A 19,780-nucleotide genomic window follows, 5' to 3' on the forward strand; every position below is an offset into this window, starting at 1 on the left:
CCTGTATTGTTTACTTCTCTAGATATAAATTATCAATCACACATTTCAAAATTTTTATCTAGTGTAATTTATTATTATTTGTCACACCTGGCAATAGTGAAGCTTTAGGATCTTATATAATGGACTGTTTGTGTTAAAATCAGCTTTCCTCTAACTACATTCTTTTGTATCTATTCCTTAGTATCTATTCAGCATGATATGTGAAAGAATAGTGAGAATCCCCTCTGGAATAAGAAGTGTGTTCTGTAGCTACCCTTATTACTCATTCTAAGCTTATCTATTTTACTTTGCAGCCCTGTGTAACCTTCAGCCTTTGGAAGCCCTATTCGTTATTTTGCGAGAATCTGCTCCCAAAGTCAAATCCAGTGGATGGTAAAGATGAATGACTTAATCTCTTAAACACATTAACCTGATATTTTTATGTAGCAGAATTCATTTGGTCAGTCCTGCTTCAACATCCTTATTGGACAATATTCCTAAAAACCAATACCTTAAGTAAGGGAGTCTAAATGACTAGTGTTCATTAAGAGCTAGCTAGCCAATCAGAAATAATACTCTCCATAGTATATTGTGATGACATTACTGTCCTGGCATTTAGTGACATATTCAGTTATTTCTTCAGTAATGGGATGGACTAATGGAAGCCATTTGAGAAGTTTCTCACTGAGCCCAGATAGGCAGTCAGTGATTGTGATATATAGCCCAGTCGTTTGACCCATTAAACTAAACATCCAAAGACCTAGAAAAGAGGACTTGTTCTCTCAGCGTGCTACAGCCCAACTAAACTTGGGAATCTTTCTTCCTGAAGCTTTTTGATCTAGTACCTGAAGCTCTTGCTTGTTCTTAGTATTTATTGCTTTCCTGGTAGAAGTGGTTACTATGATTTGATTGCAGACATTCTTCCTTGTGATTAAATTTAACCCTTCCCACAGATTCAGGCTTTCTGGTCACATCTGTTTCTGTGGGCCATTTTATAAGATTAATTAGTCATGGTACTATTAACACCCTTTTCTGGATCATTACATTGGCACCTTTATAGCTTAAAGTGCATATAGTCAAGTGAAACACTCAGGCTTCAAAGTATGACTACTGTGGGATGACCAATCTAGTCTCATGGTCTATATAAATCACATCAACCACTTAATTGCCTTCACACCACTTGACTTTTTATCATGTACATACTTCCGAACTCATTGAAGTTTCTACTATTATTTGGGTAGAAAATGCCATTGACTCTGGCCTCTTCAGAGGTTTGAATGGCATTGCTGTGTAATGTATATTGTCAAGCTGCAGAATATTTGGCTATTGAAAAGACTATTAATAGCTAGAGACAACTCTCTTCAAAAATACAACCTTCAGAGTGGCATGTGGGTGGAGGTGGGAGGAGGTGTGGCAGGCCTGAGAATGCTCTTTTATCTCTTTGACTCATTTCTTTTAGGTCCCGCAAGTTCCATAATTTCATGGAAAAGTGCATGATAAAAAATTTCTTATTTCGTCCTACTTCTGCAAACATGCTTCATCACCCATTTGTTCGGAATATAAAAAATGAAGGGCATGTTGTTGAGTCATTAAAGAAGCACCTTACTGGAATCATTAAAAAGAGACAGAAAAAAGGTAGAATATGTGAATCTTCATTTTACTGGAATAAATATTCAAATGAGAGCAAAATTTATTAAATATTTTCAGAAAAAATTATTTAAGAATTAGGTTGAAAGTAAAAATTCTGAGACCACTGATATTTAGTTTTTCCACTAATATGCCATATGCATTTAATTAATTATCTCTTACCTGATCATATATATATACATAAGATTATAATTTTTTGTCAGTTACAACTGGCACGTGTTCATATTTACAAAGACTTTGAAGGCCTCCAGAAGAATTTTGTGATATGCCAATTTCATTTTAAGAAAACTCCTAACTGAAGAAATAAAATTTAAAAAAAGATAACAAAATCTATATCTTATTATTCTTTTTTGGCTAATATGTTAATTAACTCCAATGAGATAAATGGATTTGTAATTATCCATTTACTGACTACTAATTTTGAAGTAATATCAGTGTACCATACAAAGTTGATTTTATGTATGAACCTCCAACTTTAAGATGAAATTAAAGGAACACATTTATGCAAATAAAAGTAAGCTTCTAGATTTTAATGTCAAAACTGGCAGGATGAATGTTCATCAAACCCAGAGGAAATTACTTAGGAAGTTCTAACTTTATAGGTTGTATACCATATTCTGCATTTAACTTAGGGCACCATAGGCAGGGTTGAGTGGTAATGGAATAGCAAGGGGGGAGCCTGAAAAAGATAGCAGGCATTCTCAGATTCACTCTAAGATTGATTGCAGTGAGCTCCTTCCATCTACATAAATATACATATCTTATTTTGGAGTGAGAAGCAGAAGGAATTAATTTATTTACCCATGGTGGAGAATTTATTGGACCAGCATCACAGAAGCCGACCAGTCACAAATGGATACAGGAAGACCACACATCTAGTTGAGAATTCGCTAATTACCAAAGCTGCAAGATTTTCAAAATGTAACCTGCAGGAAAAGACACGATTATATGGAGATTACATGGAAGATGTAAATATAGTTGTCCTAAAATCTTTTTTTTTAAATGTCTTTATTGGAGTATCATTCCTTTAAAATGTTCTGGTAGTTTCTTCTATATAGCAAAGTGAATCAGCTATATGTAGACTTATATCCCCTCCCTCTTGTGTCTCCCTCCAACCCTCCCTATCCCACCCCTCTAGGTGGTCACAAAGCACCGAGCTGATCTCCCTGTGCTATGGGGCAGCTTCCCACTAGCTATCTAATTGACATTTGATAGTGTATATATGTCAATGCTATTCTCTGACTTCGTCCTAGCTTACCCTTCCCCCTCCCTGTGTCGTCAAATCCATTCTCTACGTCTGCATCTTTATTCCTGTCCTAACCCTAGGTTCTTAAGACCCTTTTTTTTTTTAGATTCCATATATATGTGTTAGCATATGGTATTTGTTTTTCTTTTTCTGACTTACTTCACTCTGTATGACAGTCTCTAGGTCCAACCACCTCACTACAAATAACTCAATTTCATATCTTTTTATGGCTCAGTAATATTGCATTGTATACATGTGCCACATCTTCTTTATCCATTCATCTGTCGATGGACACTTAGGTTGTTTCCATGTCCTGGCTATTGTAAATAGAGCTGCAATGAACATTGTGGTCCATGACTCTTTTTGAATTATGGTTTTCTCAGGGTATATGCCCAGTAGTGGAATTGCTGGGTCGTATGGTAGTTCTACTTTTAGATTTTTAAGGAACCTCAATACTGTTCTCCATAGTGAGTGTATCAATTTACATTCCCACCAACAGTGCAAGAGTGTTCCTTGCTGGTTTCCTCTCCAGCATTTATTGTTTGTAGATTTGTTGATGATGGCCATTCTGACTGGTGTGAGGTGATACTTCATTGTAGTTTTGATTTGCATTTCTCTAAGGATTAGTGATGTTGAGCATCCTTTCATGTGTTTGTTGGCAATCTGTATATCTTCTTTGCAGAAATGTCTATTTAGGTCTTCTGCCCATTTCTGGATTGGGTTTTTTGTTTTTTTCATATTGAGCTTCATGAGCTGCCTGTATATTTAGGAGATTAATTCTTGGTCAGTTGCTTCATTTGCAAATATATTCTCCCATTCTGAGGGCTGTCTTTTCGTCTTGTTTATGGTTTCCTTTGCTGTGCAAAAGCTTTTACGTTTCATTACGTCCCATTTGTTTATTTTTGTTTTTATTTCCATTTCTCTAGGAAGTGGGTCAAAAAGGATCTTGCTATGAATTATGTCATAGAGTGTTCTGTCTATGTTTTCCTCTAAGAGTTTTATAGTGTCTGGCCTTACATTTAGGTCTTTAATCCATTTTATTTTTGTGCATGGTGTTAGGGAGTGTTCTAATTTCATTCTTTTACATGTAGCTGTCCAGTTTTTCCAGCACACTTACTTAAGAGGCCGTCTTTTCTCCATTGTATATTCTTGCCTCCTTTATCAAACATAAGGTAACCATATGTGTGTGGGTTTACCTCTGGGCTTTCTATCCTGTTCCATTGATCTATCTTTCTGTTTTTGTGCCAGTACCATACTATCTTCATTACTGTAACTTTGTAGTATAGTCTGAAGTCTGGGAGCTTGATTGCTCCAGCTCCATTTTTCTTTCTCAAGATTGCTTTAGCTATTTGGGTTTCCATACAAATTGTGAAAATTTTTGTTCTAGTTCTATGAAAAATGCCATTGGTAGATTGATAGGGATTGCACTGAATCTGTAGATTGCTTTGGGTAGTAGATTCATTTTAACAATGTTGTTTCTTCCAATCCAAGAACATGGTATATCTCTCCATCTGTTTGTATCGTCTTTAATTTCTTTCATCAGTGTCTTATAATTTTCTGCATACAGGTCTTTTGTCTCCTTAGGTAGGTTTATTCCTAGGTATTTTATGCTTTTTGTTGCAATGGTAAATGGGAGTGTTTCCTTAATTTCTCTTTCAGAGTTTTCATCATTAGTGTATAGGAATGCAAGAGATTTCTGTGCATTAATTCTGTATCCTGCTACTTTAGCAAATTCATTGATTAGCTCTAGTGGTTTTCTGGTAGAGTCTTTAGGACTGTCTATGTATAGTATCATGTCATCTGCAAAGAATAACAGCTTTACTTCTTCTTTTCCGATTTGAATTTATTTTATTTCTTTTCTTGTCTGATTTCTGTGGCTAAAACTTCCAAAACTATGTTGAATAACAGTGGTGAAAGTGGGAAACCTTGTCTTGTTCCTGATCTTAGTGGAAATGGTTTCAGTTTTTCACCATTGAGAACGATGTTGGCTGTGGGTTTGTCATATATGGCCTTTATTATGTTGAGGTAAGTTCCCTCTCTGACTACTTTCTGGAGGATTTTTATCTTAAATGTTGTTGAATTTTGTCGAAAACTTTTTTGCATCTATTGAGATGATCATATGGTTTTTATCCTTCAATATTTTAATATGGTGTTTCACATTGATTGATTTGTGTATATTGAAAAATCCTTGCATCCCTGGGATAAACCCTACTTGATCATCGTGTATGATCCTTTTAATGTACTGTTGGATTCTGTTTGCTACTATTTTGTTGAGGATTTTTGCATCTATGTTCATCAGTGATATTGGCCTGTAGTTTTCTTTCTTTGTTTGTGACATCTTTGTCTGGTTTTGGTATCAGGGTGATGGTGGCCTCATAGAATGAGTTTGGGAGTGTTCCTCCCTCTTCTATGTTTTGGAAGTGTTTGAGAAATATAGGTGATAGCTCTTTTCTAATTGTTTGATAGAAGTTGCCTTTGAAGCCATCTGGTCCTTGGCTTTTGTTTGTTGGAAGATATTTAATCACAGTTTCTATTTCAGTGCTTGTGATTGGTCTGTTTATATTTTCTATTTCTTCCTGGTTCAGGCTCAGGAGGTTGCGCTTTTCTAGGAATTTGTCCATTTCTTTCAGGTTGTCCATATTTTTTGGCATATACTTGCTTGTGTTAATCTCTCATGATCCTTTGTATTTCTGCAGTGTCTGTTGTTATTTCCCCAGTGTCATTTCTAATTCTGTTAATTTTTGTCTTCTCCCTTTTTTTCTTGTTGAGTCTTGCAAGTGGTTTATCAATTTTGTTTGTCTTCTCAAAGAACCAGCTTTTAGTTTTATTGATCTTTGCTATCATTTTCTTCATTTGTTTATCATTTATTTCTGATCTGATCTTTATGATTTCTTTCCTTCTGCTAACTTTGGCTTGTTTTTTTGTTGTTTTTGCTGTTCTTTCTGAAATTGCTTTTGGTGTAAGGTTAGGTTGTTTCTTTGAGATTTTTCTCATTTCTTGAGGTAGGTTTTTATTGCTATAAACTTCCCTCTTAGAACTGCTTTTGCTGCATCCCATAGGTTTTGGGTCACTGTGTTTTCATCGTCATCTGTTTCTAGGTATTTTTTGATTTCCTCTTTGATTTCTTCAAGTGATCTCTTGGTTATTTAGTTGCATATTGTTTAGCCTCCATGTGTTTGTATTTTTTACAGATTCTTTCCTGTAATGGGTATCTATTTTCATAGCGTTGTGGTCAGAAAAGATACTTGATACAATTTCAAGTTTCGTAAATTTATCAAGGCTTCATTTGTGACCCAAGATATGATCTATCCTGGAGGATGTTCCAGAGCACTTGAGAAGAAAGTGTATTCTGTTGTTTTTGGATGGACTGTCCTATAAATATCAATTAAGTCCATCTTGTTTAATGTATCATTTAAAGCTTGTGTTTCCTTATTTAGATTCATTTGGATGATCTGTCCATTGGTGAAAGTGGGGTGTTAATGTCCCCTAATATGATTGTGTTACTGTTGATTTCCCCTTTTATGGCTGTTAGAATTTGCCTTATGCATTGAGGTGCTCCTATGTTGGGTGCATAAATATTTACAATTGTTATATCTTCTTCTTGGATTCATCCCTTGATCATTATGTAGTGTCCTTCTTTGTCGCTTGTAATAGTCTTTATTTTAACTTCTATTTCGTCTGATATGAGAATTGATACTCAAGCTTTCTTTTGATTTCCATTTGCATGGAATATCTTTTTCCATCCCCTCACTTTCAGTCTATATTTGTCCCTAAGTCTGAAGTAGGTCTCTTGTAGACAGCATATGCACACGTCTTTTCTTTGTATCCATTCAGCCAGTGTGTGTCTTTTGGTTGGATTATTTAACCCATTTACGTTTAAGGTAATTATCGATATATATGTTTCTATTAACATTTTCTTAATTGTTTTGTGTTTGTTTTTGTAGGTCTTCTCCTTCTCTTGTGTTTCCTGCCTAGAGATGTTCCTTTAGCATTTGTTGTAAAGCTGGTTTGGTGGTGCTGAATTCTCTTAACTTTTGCTTGTCTGTAAGGTTTTAATTTCCTGTTGAATCTGAATGAGATCCTTGCTGGGGAGAGTAATCTTGGTTGTAGGTTTTTTTCTTTCATCACTTTAAATATGTCCTGCCACTCCCTTCGGGCTTGCAGAGTTTCTGCTGAAAGATCAGATGTTAACCATATGGGCATCCCTTGTATGTTATTTGTTGCTTTTCCCTTGCTGCATTTAATTCTTTTTGTATTTAATTTTTGATAGTTTGACTAATATGTGTCTTGATGTGTTTCACCTTGGATTTATCCTGTATGGGACTCTCTGTGCATCAGATGTTAACCATATGGGCATCCCTTGTATGTTATTTGTTGCTTTTCCCTTGCTGCATTTAATTCTTTTTGTATTTAATTTTTGATAGCTTGACTAATATGTGTCTTGATGTGTTTCACCTTGGATTTATCCTGTATGGGACTCTCTGTGCTTGTGGACTTGATTGACTATTTCCTTTCCCATATTAGGGAATTTTTCCAGTATAATCTCTTCAAATATTTTCTCAGTGCCTTTTTTTCTCTCTTCTTCTTTTGGGACCCCTATAATTCGAATGTTGGTGCACTAAATGCTGTCCCAGAAGTCTCTGAATCTGTCCTCAATTCTTTTCATTCTTTTTTCTTTATCCTGCTCTGCAGTGGTCATTTCCACTATTTTATGTTCCAGGTCCTTTTTCCGTTCTTCTGCCTCAGTTTTTCTGCTATTGATTCCTTATAGAGAAATTTTAATTTCATTTATTTTGTTGTTCATCACTGTTTGCTTGCTCTTTAGTTCTTCTAGGTCCTTGTTAAATGTTTCTTGTATATATTTTTTTCATGGTTTCTAAAAATTTATTTCAGTTTTCAGTATTTAAACTAGACTTTGTGTAAACCCTCCCCAACCTCCTCTTAATGAGTTTGGATTGTTTAAATCTCAATGCATAGACTTGATTTCCCATGAGCATGAGCAGGTACAGAACTTATTCTCATTCTCACAGAATAAAGGTAAAATTATGGAAAATGCATGTTGAGGTTAAACTCTGCTTCAGTTAACAACCATATAATAATATTTATACTTGCATGTGAATATATGCATATATATTCATATATATGAATATATCACATTGACACTTGCTACATATTTTATGAATTAATGTAAAATATGCATTATGGTGAATTGTTACCTGCACATTCATTCCCTGGTTTCTTTTTGTTTTTTTTTTACATCTTTATTACAGTATAATTGCTTTACAATCGTGTGTTAGTTTCTGCTTTATAACAGTGAATCAGTTATACATATAAATATGTTCCCATATCTCTTCCTTCTTGCGTCTCCCTCCCTCCCACTCTCCCTATCCCACCCTTCTTGCATCTCCCTCCCTCCCACACTCCCTATCCCACCCCTCCAGGTGGTCACAAAGCACCTAGCTGATTTCCCTGTGCCATGCGATTGCTTCCCACTAGGTATCTACCTTACATTTGGTAGTGTATATATGTCCATGCCTCTCTCTCGCTTTCTCACAGCCCACCCTTCCCCCTCCCCATATCCTCAAGTCCGTTCTCTAGTAGGTCTGTGTCTTTATTCCTGTCTTACCCCTAGGTTCTTCATGACATTTTTTTTCTAAAATTCCATATATGTGTGTTAGCATACGGTATTTGTCTTTCTCTTTCTGACATACTTCACTCTGTATGACAGACTCTAGGTCTATCCACCTCATTACAAATATCTCAATTTTGTTTCATTTTATGGCTGAGTAATATTCCATCGTATATATGTGCCACATCTTCTTTATCCATTCATCTGATGATGGACACTTAGGTTGTTTCCATCTCTGGGCTATTGTAAGTAGAGCTGCAATGAACATTTAGGTACATGACTATTTTTGAATTATGGTTTTCTCAGGGTATATGCCCAGTAATGGGATTTCTGGGTCATATGGTAGTTCTATTTGTAGTTTTTTAAGGAACCTCCATACTGTTTTCCATAGTGGCTGTACCAATTCACATTCCCAGCAGCAGTACAAGAGTGTTCCCTTTTCTCCACACCCTCTCCAGCACTTCTTGTTTCTAGATTTTTTTGATGATGGCCATTAGGACTGGTGTGAGAAGGTATCTCATTGTAGTTTTGATTTGCATTTCTCTAATGATTAATGATGTTGAGCATTCTTTCATGTGTTTGTTGGCAGTCTGTATAGCTTCTTTGGAGAAATGTCTATTTAGGTCTTCTGCCCATTTTTGGATTGGGTTGTTTGTTTTCCTGTTATTGAGCTGCTTATGAATTTTGGAGATTAATCCTTTGTCAGTTTCTTCATTGGTAAATATTTTCTCCCGTTCTGAGGGTTGTCTTTTGGTCTTGTTTATCGTTTCCTTTGCTGTGCAAAAGCTTTGAAGTTTCATTAGGTCCCATTTGTTTATTTTTGTTTTTATTTCCATGTCTCTAGGCGATGGGTCAAAAAAGGATCTTGCTGTGATTTATGTCATAGAGTGTTCTCCCTATATTTTACTCTAAGAGTTTGATAGTTTCTGGCCTTACATTTAGGTCGTTAATCCATTTTTAGCTTGTTTTTGTGTATGGTGTTAGGGAGTTATCTAATCTCATACTTTTACATGTGCCTGTCGAGTTCTCCCAGCACCACTTATTGAAGAGGCTGTCCATTCTCCACTGTACATTCCTGCCTCCTTTATCAAAGATAAGATGACCATATGTGCATCGGTTTATCTCTGGGCTTTCTATCCTGTTCAATTGATCTATCTTTCTGTTTTTGTGCCAGTACCATACTGTCTTGATTACTGTAGCTTTGTAGTATAGTCTGAAGTCTGGGAGCCTGATTCCTCCAGCTCCGTTTTTCTTTTTCTTTTTTTTTTTTAACATCTTTACTGGGGTATAATTGCTTTACTATGGTGTGTTAGTTTCTGCTTTATAACAAAGTGAAACAGTTATACATATACATATGTTCCCATAGCTCTTCCCTCTTGCATCTCCCTCCGTCCCACCCTCCCTATCCCACCCCTCCAGGTGGTCACAAAGCACCAATCCAGCTCCGTTTTTCGTTCTCAAGATTGCTTTGGCTATTCGGGGTCTTTTGTGTTTCCAAACAAATTGTGAAATTTTTTGTTCTAGTTCTGTGAAAAATGCCAGTGGTAGTTTGATAGGGATTGCACTGAATCTGTAGATTGCTTTAGGTAGTAGATTCATTTTCACAATGTTGATGCTTCCAATCCAAGAGCATGGTATATCTCTCCATCTATTTGTATCATCTTTAATTTCTTTCATCAGTGTCTTATAATTTTCTGCGTACAGGTCTTTTGTCTCCTTAGGTAGGTTTATTCCTAGCTATTTTATTCTTTTTTGTTGCAATGGTAAATGGGAGTGTTTTCTTCATTTCACTTTCAGATATTTCTTCATTAGTGTATAGGAATGCCAGAGATTTTGTGCATTAATTTTGTATCCTGCTACTTTACCAAATTCATTGATTAGCTCTAGTAGTTTTCTGGTAGTATCTTTAGGATTCTCTATGTATAGTATCATGTCATCTGCAAACAGTGACAGCTTTAGTTCTTCTTTTCCAATTTGGATTCCTTTTATTTCCTTTTCTTCTCTGATTGCTGTGACAAAACTTCCAAAACTATGTTGAATAAGAGTGCTGAGAGTGGGCAACCTTGTCTTGTTCCTGATCTTACTGGAAATGCTTTCAGTTTTTCACCATTGAGGATGATGTTTTCTGTGGGTTTGTAATATATGCCCTTCATTATGTTCAGGATAGTTTCCTCTATGGCTACTTTCTGGAGGGTTTTTTTCATAAATGGGTGTTGAATTTTGTCGAAAGCTTTCTCTGCATCTATTGAGATGATCATATGGTTTTTCTCTTTCAATTTGATAATATTGTATATCACATTAATTGATTTGCATATATTGAGGAATCTTTGCATTCCTGCAATAAACCCCACTGGATCATGGTGTATGATCCTTTTAATGTGCTGTTGGATTCTGTTTACTAGTATTTTGTTGAGGATTTTTGCATCTATGTTCATCAGTGATATTGGCCTATAGTTTTCTTTCTTTGTGACTTCCTCGTCTGGTTTTGGTATCAAGGTCATGGTGGCCTCGTAGAAAGAGTTTGAGAGTGTTCCTCCCTCTGATATAGTTTGGGTGAGCTTGAGAAAGATAGGTGTTAGCTCTTCTCTAAATGTTTGATAGAATTCGCCTGTGAAGCCATCTGGTCCTGAGCTTTTGTTTGTTGGAAGATTTTTAATCACAGTTTCAATTTCAGTGCTTGTGATTGTTCTGTTCATATTTTCTATTTTTTCCTGATTCTGTCTTGGTAGGTTGTGCATTTCTAAGAATTTGTCCATTTCTTCCAGGTTGTCCGTTTTATTGGCATAGAGTTACTTGTACTAATCTCTCATGATCTTTTGTATTTCTGCAGGGTCAGTTGTTACTTCTCCTTTTTCATTGCTAATTCTATTGATTTGAGTCTTCTCCCTTTTTTTCTTGATGAGTCTGGCTAATGGTTTATCAATTTCGTTTATCTTCTCAAAGAACCAGCTTTTAGTTTTATTGATCTTTGCTATCATTTCCTTCATTCCTTTTTCATTTATTTCTAATCTGATTTTTATGATTTCTTTCCTTTGGTGTTTTTTTGTCCTTCTTTCTCTAATTGCTTTAGGTGCAAGTTTAGGTTGTTTATTCGAGATGTTTCCTGTTTCTTAAGAAAGAGTTTTATTGCTATAAACTTCCCTCTTAGAACTGCTTTTGCTGCATCCCATAGGTTTTGGGTCCTCGTGTCTCCATCGTCATTTGTTTCTAGGTATTTATTGATTTCCTCTTTGATTTCTTCAGTGATCACTTCGTTATGAAGTAGCGTATTGTTTAGCCTCCATGTGTTTGTATTTTTTCCAGATCTTTTCCTGTAATTGGTATCTAGTCTCATAGCGTCGTGGACAGAAATGATACTTGATATGTTTTCAATTTTCTTAAATTTGCCAAGGCTTGATTTCTGACCCAAGATATGATCTATCCTGGAGAATGTTCCATAATCAGTTGAGAAAAATATACATTCTGCTCTTTTTGGATGGAATGTCCTATAATTATCAATTAAGTCCAATATGTTTAATGTATCATTTAAAGCTTGTGTTTCCTTATTTATTTTCATTTTGGATGATCTGTCCATTGGTGAAAGCAGCGTGTTAAAATCCCCTACTATGAATGTGTTACTGTCAATTTCCCCTTTTATGGCTGTTAGTATTTGCCTTATATATTGAGGTGCTCTATGTTGAGTGCATAAATATTTACAATTGTTATACCTTCTTCTTGGATCGATCCCTTGATCATTATGTAGTGCCCTTCTTTGTCTCTTCTAATAGTCTTTAAAGTCTATTTTGTCTGATATGAGAATTGCTACTCCAGCTCTCTTTTGGTTTCCATTTGCATGGAATATCTTTTTCCATCCCCTTACTTTCAGTCTGTATGTGTCTCTAGGTCTGCAGTGGGTCTCTTGTAGACAGCATATATATGGGTCTTGTTTTTGTATCCATTCAGCCAATCTGTGCCTTTTGGTGGGAGCATTTACTCCACTTACATTTAAGGTAAATATCGATATGTATGTTCCTATTCCCATTTTCTTAATTGCTTTGGGCTCGGTATTGTAAGTCTTTTCCCTCTTTTGTGTTTCTTGCTTAGAGAAGTTTCTTTAGCATGTGTTGTAAAGCTGGTTTTGTGGTGCTGAACTCTCTCAGCTTTTGCTTCTCTGTAAAGTTTTTAATTTCTCCATCAAATCTGAGTGAGATCCTTGCTGGGTAGAGTAATCTTGGTTGCAGTTTTTTCTCCTTCATCACTTTAAATACGTCCTGCCAGTCCCTTCTGGCTTGCAGAGTTTCTGCTGAAAGTTCAGCTATTAGCCTTCTGGGGACTCCCTTGTGTGTTATTTGTTGTTTTTCCCTTGTTGCTTTTAATATGTTTCCTTTGTATTTAATTTTTGACAGTTTGATTAATACGTGTCTTGGCATGTTTCTCCTTGAGTTTATCCTGTTTGGGACACTCTGTGCTTCCTGGACTTGATTAACTATTTTCTTTCCCATATTAGGCAAATTTTCAACTAAATATTTTCTCAGTCCCTTTCTTTCTCTCTTCTTCTTCTGGAACTCCTATAATAAGAATGTTGGTGCGTTTAATATTGTCCCAGAGGTCTCTGAGACTGTCCTCAGTTCTTTTCATTCTTTTTTCTTTATTCTGCTCTGCAGTAGTTATTTCCAGTATTTTATCTTCCAGGTCACTTATCCGTTCTTCTGCCTCAGTTATTCTGCTATTCATCCCTTCTAGAGTATTTTTAATTTCATCTATTGTGTTGTTCATCATTGCTTGTTTCATCTTTAGTTCTTCTAGGTCCTTGTTAAATGTTTCTTGCATTTTGTCTATTTTATTTCCAAGATTTTGGATCATCTTTACTATCATTATTCTGAATTCTTTTTCAGGTAGACTGCCTATTTCCTGTTCATTTGTTAGGTCTAGTGGGGTTTTATCTTGCTCCTTCATCTGCTGCATATTTTCTGTCTTCTCATTTTGCTTATCTGACTGTGTTTGGGGTCTCCTTTTTGCAGGCTGCAAGTTCGTATTTCCCGTTGTTTTTGGTGTCTGTCCCCAGTGGCTAAGGTTGGTTCAGTGGGTTGTGTAGGCTTCCTGGTGGAGGGGACTAGTGCCTGTGTTCTGGTGGATGAGGCTGCATCTTGTCTTTCTGGTTGGCAGGTCCACATCTGTTGGTGTTTTGGGGTTTCTGTGGACTTATTATGATTTTAGGCAGCCTCTCTGCTAAAGGGTGGGGTTGTGTTCCTGTCCTGCTAGTTATTTGGCATAGGGTGTCTAGTACTGTAGCTTGCTGCTCGTTGAGTGAAGCTGGGTGCTGGTGTTGAGATGGAGATCTCTGGGACATTTTCGCCATTTGATATTATGTGGAGCTAGGAGGTCTCTTGTGGACCAGTGTCCTGAAGTTGGCTCTCCCACCACAGAGGCACAGAAGTGACTCCTGGCTGCAGCACCAAGAGCCTTTCATCCACCCGGCTCAGAATAAAAGGGAGAAAATGTAGAAAGAAACAATTAATAGAAGTAGAAAGAAAGAAAGAAAGAAAGAAGGAAAGGAGGGAGGGAGGAAGGAAGGAAGGAGGGAAGGAAGGAAAAGAAAGAAAGAAAGAAGATAAAATAAAGTAAGATAAAATATTAAAAAGTTATTAAAATAGAAATTAATTATTAAGAATAAAAATAAACAAATGGTAGAACCCTAGGACAAATGGTGGCAGCAAAGCTATACAGACAAAATCTCACACAGAAGCATACACATACACACTCACAAAAAGAGGAAAAGGGGAAAAAATCCTAAATCTTGCTCTGGAAGTGCACCTCCTCAATTTGGGTGATTCGTTGTCTAAAGAAGGGAAGGAAGGAAGGAAGGAAGGAAGGAAGGAAAGAAAGGAAGGAAGGAAGGAAGGAAGAAAGAAAGGAAGGAAGGAAGGAAGGAAGGAAGGAAGGAAGGAAGGAAGAAAGAAAGAGAGAGAGAAAGAAAGAAGATAAAGTAAAATAAAATAAAGTTATTAAAATAAAAAATAATTATTAAGAAAAAATAATAATAATTTTTAAAAAACGGACAGATAGAACCCTAGGACAAATGGTGGAAGCAAAGCTATACAGACAAAATCTCACACAGAAGCATACACATACACATTCACATAAAGAGGAAAAGGGGAAAAAATCATAAATCTTGCTCCCAAAGTCCACCTCCTCGATTTGGGATGATTCGTTGTCTATTCACGTATTCCACAGATGCAGGGTACATCAAGTTGATTGTGGAGCTTTAATCCGCTGCTTCTGAGGCTGCTGGGAGAGATTTCCCTTTCTCTTCCTTGCTCGCACAGCTCCCGGGGTTCAGCTTTGGATTTGACCGCCTCTGCATGTAGGTCTCTAGAGGGCGTCTGTTCTTCCCTCAGACAGGACGAGGTTAAAGGAGCAGCTGCTTCGGGGACTCTGGCTCACTCAGGCCGCGGGTGGGGGGAGGGAGTGGCACGGAGTGCGGGGCGGGCCTGCATGACGTTGCAGCAGCCTGAGGCACACCGTGCGTTCTCCCGCGGAAGTTGTCCCTAGATCCTGGCACCCTGGCAGTGGCGGACTGCACAGGCTCCTCCGAAGGGGATTGTGGATAGTGACCTGTGCTCGCACACAGGTTTCTTGGTGGCGGCAGCAGCAGCCTTCGCATCTCATGCACGTCTCTGTGGTCCGCGCTTTTAGCCGCGGTTCGCGCCCATCTCTGGAGCTCCTTTAAGCAGCGCTCTTAATCCCCTCTCCTCGTGCAACAGGAAACAAAGGGAAGAAAAAGTCTCTTGCCTATTCTGCAGGTTCAGCCTTTTCCCCAGACTCCCTCCCGGCTAGCTGTGGTGTACTAGCACCCTGCAGGCTGTGTTCACGCCGCCAGCCCCAGTCCTCTCCCTGTGCTCTGACCGAAGCCCGAGCCTCAGCCCCCAGCCCCGCCCGCCCCAGCGGGTGAGCAGACAAGCCTCTCGGGCTGGTGAGTGCTGGTCGGCACCGATCCTCTGTGCAGGAATCTCTCCGCTTTGCCCTCCGCACCCCTGTTGCTGCGCTCTCCTCTGCCGCTCCGAAACTTTCCCCCTCTGCCACCCGCAGTCTCCGCCCGCGAAGGTGCTTCCTAGTGTCTGGAAACCTTCTTTCCTCACACCTCCCTCCCACTGATGCAGGTCCCATTCCCTTTCCTTTTGTGTCTGTTTATTCTTTTTTCTTTTGCCCTACCCAGGTACGTGGGGGAATTTCTTGCCTTTTGGGAGGTCTGAGGTCTTCTGCCAGCGTTCAGTAGGTGTTCTGTAGGAGTTGTTCCACATGTAGATGTATTTCTGGTGTATCTGTGGGGAGGAAGGTGATCTCCGCATTTTACTCTTCCACCATCTTCCCCTCGTCCTGTCTTGTATATTTTATTTCCAAGATTTTGTATCATCTTTACTATCATTATTCTGAATTCTTTTTCAGGTAGACCTCTATTTCCTCTTCATTTGTTTGGTCTGGTGGGTTTTTACCTTGCTCCTTCATCTGCTGTGTATTTCTCTGTCTTCTCATTTTGCCCAACTTACTGTGTTTGGGTTTTCACAGGCTAGAGGTTCATAGTTCCCATTGTTTTTGGTGTCTGCCCCCAGTGGGTGTGGTTGGTTCAGTGGGTTGTGTAGGATTCCTGGTGGAGGGGACTGGTGCCTGTGTTCTGGTGGATGAGGCTGGATATTGTCTTTCAGGTGGGCAGGGCCACGTCTGGTGGTGTGTTTTGGGATGGCTGTGAACTTATTATGATTTTAGGCAGCTTCTCTGCTAATGACTGGTGTTGTGTTCCTGTCTTGCTAGTTGTTTGGCATGGGGCGTCCAGCACTGGAGCTTGCTGACTGTTGGATGGAGCTGGGTCTTAGCATTGAGATGGAGATCTCTGGGAGAGCTTTCACTGATTGATATTATGTGGGGCCGTGAGGTCTCCAGTCGTCCAATGTCCTGAACTCAGCTCTCCCACTCAGAGCCTCAGGCCTGACACCTGACTGGAGCACCAAGACCCTGTCAGACACACGGAATTATTTAGATAGTGGTCCTTGGCAAGTGAAACCACAAGATAGGAGGCTCGTGCTATGCCTGGTCCTGCTGAGCAATTTTCAGACTTTAGCTCATTTTGGCAACAGGGCGACTGGTTTAGTGACGTGAGGCAGGATGGGTCCATGAGGCGGGTGGTGCTCAGCCGGTGCACAGCCTGAGGGACCCAGTCGAAGCCCTCAGGGAAGGCCAACAGTGACCAGGACTCCCACCTCCTGCAGCTGCGGCTTCTTTGGGATCTCCCTCCTGGTGTCAAGTATCTCTTACTCCTGCTTTGGCAGCTGTGCCTTTACCCTGAGCTTCTTCATGAGGCTATAGAAGTCCCTGAGGCGATGCATGAAAAGTGGGGGCCGCATTCCCAAAGTCTTTAATATAGGAAATTCAAAAGAAAAGTCTTTTATTTTTAAGCTTCTATATTTCAGTACTGCACAGCTGACAGGAAAGATGCCAAACATTTTCAGTGTGTCAAGTGTAAAACCCAGAATTTAGATTTTTACCTTCTCATTGAAAGGACAAAAGATAGGTGTGAGCCCAAGCCATAAAGTCCTTAAATCCAGAGTACACACCTATAAGCCATGCTCACCAACCATCTAGGTTCTCTTGGCCCTTTCTCTTTTTACCTTTCTCAATTTTTCCTCTTTAGAATTGCAGCAATCAGATTGCTAAATATTTTTTCCTATGCTGAGAGAAATTAGTCTCTATGGAATAGATGCACCGTGCTGCAGAAGTAGGCCTAGGAACAAGGATATTGTCTACATCACCAACTAGGCGTTATGTGAAGGGTTACAGTCCTCTTGTCCTTATAAATTCACTCAGCTTCCTGAGCAGTAAAGGGTGCACGTTGACTAAGGTGGATTATCTTAATCTCTGTTGACTGTTATGCATTTTTTCCTCTTTCATAAAAAGGAATACCTCTGATCTTTGAAAGAGAAGAAGCTATTAAGGAGCAGTATACCATGAGAAGATTCAGGTGCGTTAGACATATTACATATATAATTTGATGTTAGCAATTCATGTAAGACAGTTGATTCCATACTGTTATATGTGACTCAGAAAACTTAATCCTTTCTGATAAAATAAAAACAGATCTGTATTTGCAAGAGATATTTGAGTGGAAATGTTGAGGAAAAGTTTTTATTACTACCCAAAGAGTCCTTAATTTCTGGTAATAGAATGATCAAGTATATTATTAGACCATTTGTACTGAATATATTAGTAATGCAAAGACTTTCAGACATTACAGGAATGATTCAAGAAAGATTTACTGAAGATACCTTTATTGCAGAAAATGTTCATCTTTTAAAATAAAAGCATTTCCCCTGAATGACTTCACTCTACTGAGAACTCTAATTGTACAGCATTCATTTGTATGTTTATTTCTAGGGGACCTTCTTGTACTCATGAGCTTCTGAGATTGCCTACGAGCAGTAGATGCAGACCACTTAGAGTCCTGCATGGAGAACCCTCTCAGCCAAGGTGGTTACCTGATCGAGAAGAGCCACAGGTTCAGGCCCTTCAGCATCTCCAGGGAGCAGCCAGGGTGTTCATGCCACTACAGGCTCATGACAGTGCACCTAGGCCTCTACAGGGGCAAGCCCAGGCACCTCAGCGACTACAGGGGGCAGCTCGGGTGTTCATGCCACTACAGGCTCAGGTTAAGGCTAAGGCATCTAGGCCCCTACAGATGCAGATGAAGGCACCTCCACGACTACGGAGGACAGCCTGGATGCTTATGCCACTACAGGCTCAGGTTAAGGCCCCTAGGCCTCTAAAGGTACAGGCCCAGGTACCCAAAGAGCAGCAGGCTCAGGCCCAGCCCCAGGCCTCAGAAGAGCTGCAGGATCTGGACCAGGTACCAGAGGAAGTTCAAGGGCAAGATCAGGTACCTGAACAACAGCAAAGGCAGGGCCAGGTCCCTGAACAACAGCAGAGACAGAACCAGGTACCTGAGCAGCAGCTGGAGCAGAACAGGGCACCCGAGCAGCCAGAGGTACAGGAACAGGCTGCTGAGCCTACACAGGCAGAGACAGAGGCAGAGGAACCTGAGTCATTACGAGTACATGCCCAGGTATTCCTGCCCCTACTGTCACAGAACCACCACGTGCTGTTGCCACTACATTTGGATACTCAGGTGCTCATTCCAGTAGAGGGGCAAAATGAAAGGTCACCTCAAGCACAGGCCTGGGCACTAGAGCCCACGCAGGCAGTTGGCTCTGTTCAAGCACTGATAGAGGGACTATCAAGAGACTTACTTCGAGCACCAAACTCACATAACTCAAAACCGCTTGGTCTACTGCAAACCCTGATGGAAAACCTGTCATCAGACGTGTTTTACTCTCAACCAGAACAAGCACGGAAGAAAAAATCAAAAGTTTCTAGTCTAAGGCAGGCATTGGCAAAAAGACTATCACCAAAGAGGTTCCGGGCAAAGTTGTCACGCAGACCTGAAGAGTTTGAGCTATCAGATTTAGAAGCCCATAGGCAAAGGCGCCAACGCAGATGGGAGGATATCTTTAATCAGCATGAAGAAGAATTGAGACAAGTTGCAAATGTAAGAGTTTCTGATATTTTTCCTAAGTCAAATATGCAGAGAAAATATGCTAGTTCATACTCAAGTGTTCCCTCTGTAAAAACCAAATGAAATAAATATTCCTTGTGTCCCAGAGAAGATTATCTAAATAACTTGTGCTTCAAATAAATTATCCTGAAATTTCCAGATAATTGTGACTAAATTTGAGAAAGAAAAATTTGCTTGAATGACCCAGGTAATTGCTTAATATCTCTGTAGAGATATAGCTTTAATTATTAGTTAAATGTCTACCTATTATTCCCTTAGCCAATAAAGGGATGTCATATGCACATTTAAAGTTACTATACTGGATCTTTAAAAATTACTTTCAGGGCTTCCCTGGTGGCACAGTTGTTGTGGGTCCGCCTGCCGATGCAGGGGACACGGGTTCGTGCCCTGGTCCAGGAAGATCCCACATGCCGCGGAGCAGCTTGGCCCATGTGCCATGGCTGCTGAGCCTGTGCATCCCGCATACAGCAAAAAAAAAAAAAAAAAATTACTTCCATAGGTCAAAATTTCAAATATAACTCATTAAAACTAAACACAAAAACAAATTTGATTTTGTTCCTCCAACTTCTAAGTTTATTTTGCTCTTCCTTCCCATAGAATGCTGAATGTATTATTTAAGAGAATTGCACTAGCTTTTGTACATCAGGATGTTAAAGGTCAAACTGAGAAGGAAAAGCAT

General features: G+C 39.0%; 1 protein-coding gene across 1 annotated transcript in view; it reads left to right on the plus strand.

The window, feature by feature from the left end:
- The window catches only part of NRK (Nik related kinase), a 163,809-nt gene that overhangs the window by 99,649 nt on the left and 44,380 nt on the right, over nt 1-19,780 (plus strand). Inside the window, exons 10-13 of the mRNA XM_065900975.1 lie at nt 294-372; nt 1,439-1,614; nt 17,430-17,493; nt 17,907-19,074. Of these exons, the coding sequence (XP_065757047.1) occupies nt 294-372; nt 1,439-1,614; nt 17,430-17,493; nt 17,907-19,074 (1,487 nt within the window). The remainder of the gene's footprint in view (nt 1-293; nt 373-1,438; nt 1,615-17,429; nt 17,494-17,906; nt 19,075-19,780) is intronic.

The sequence above is a fragment of the Phocoena phocoena genome, chromosome X, assembly GCF_963924675.1.
Source record: "Phocoena phocoena chromosome X, mPhoPho1.1, whole genome shotgun sequence".
Taxonomy (NCBI): domain Eukaryota; kingdom Metazoa; phylum Chordata; class Mammalia; order Artiodactyla; family Phocoenidae; genus Phocoena; species Phocoena phocoena.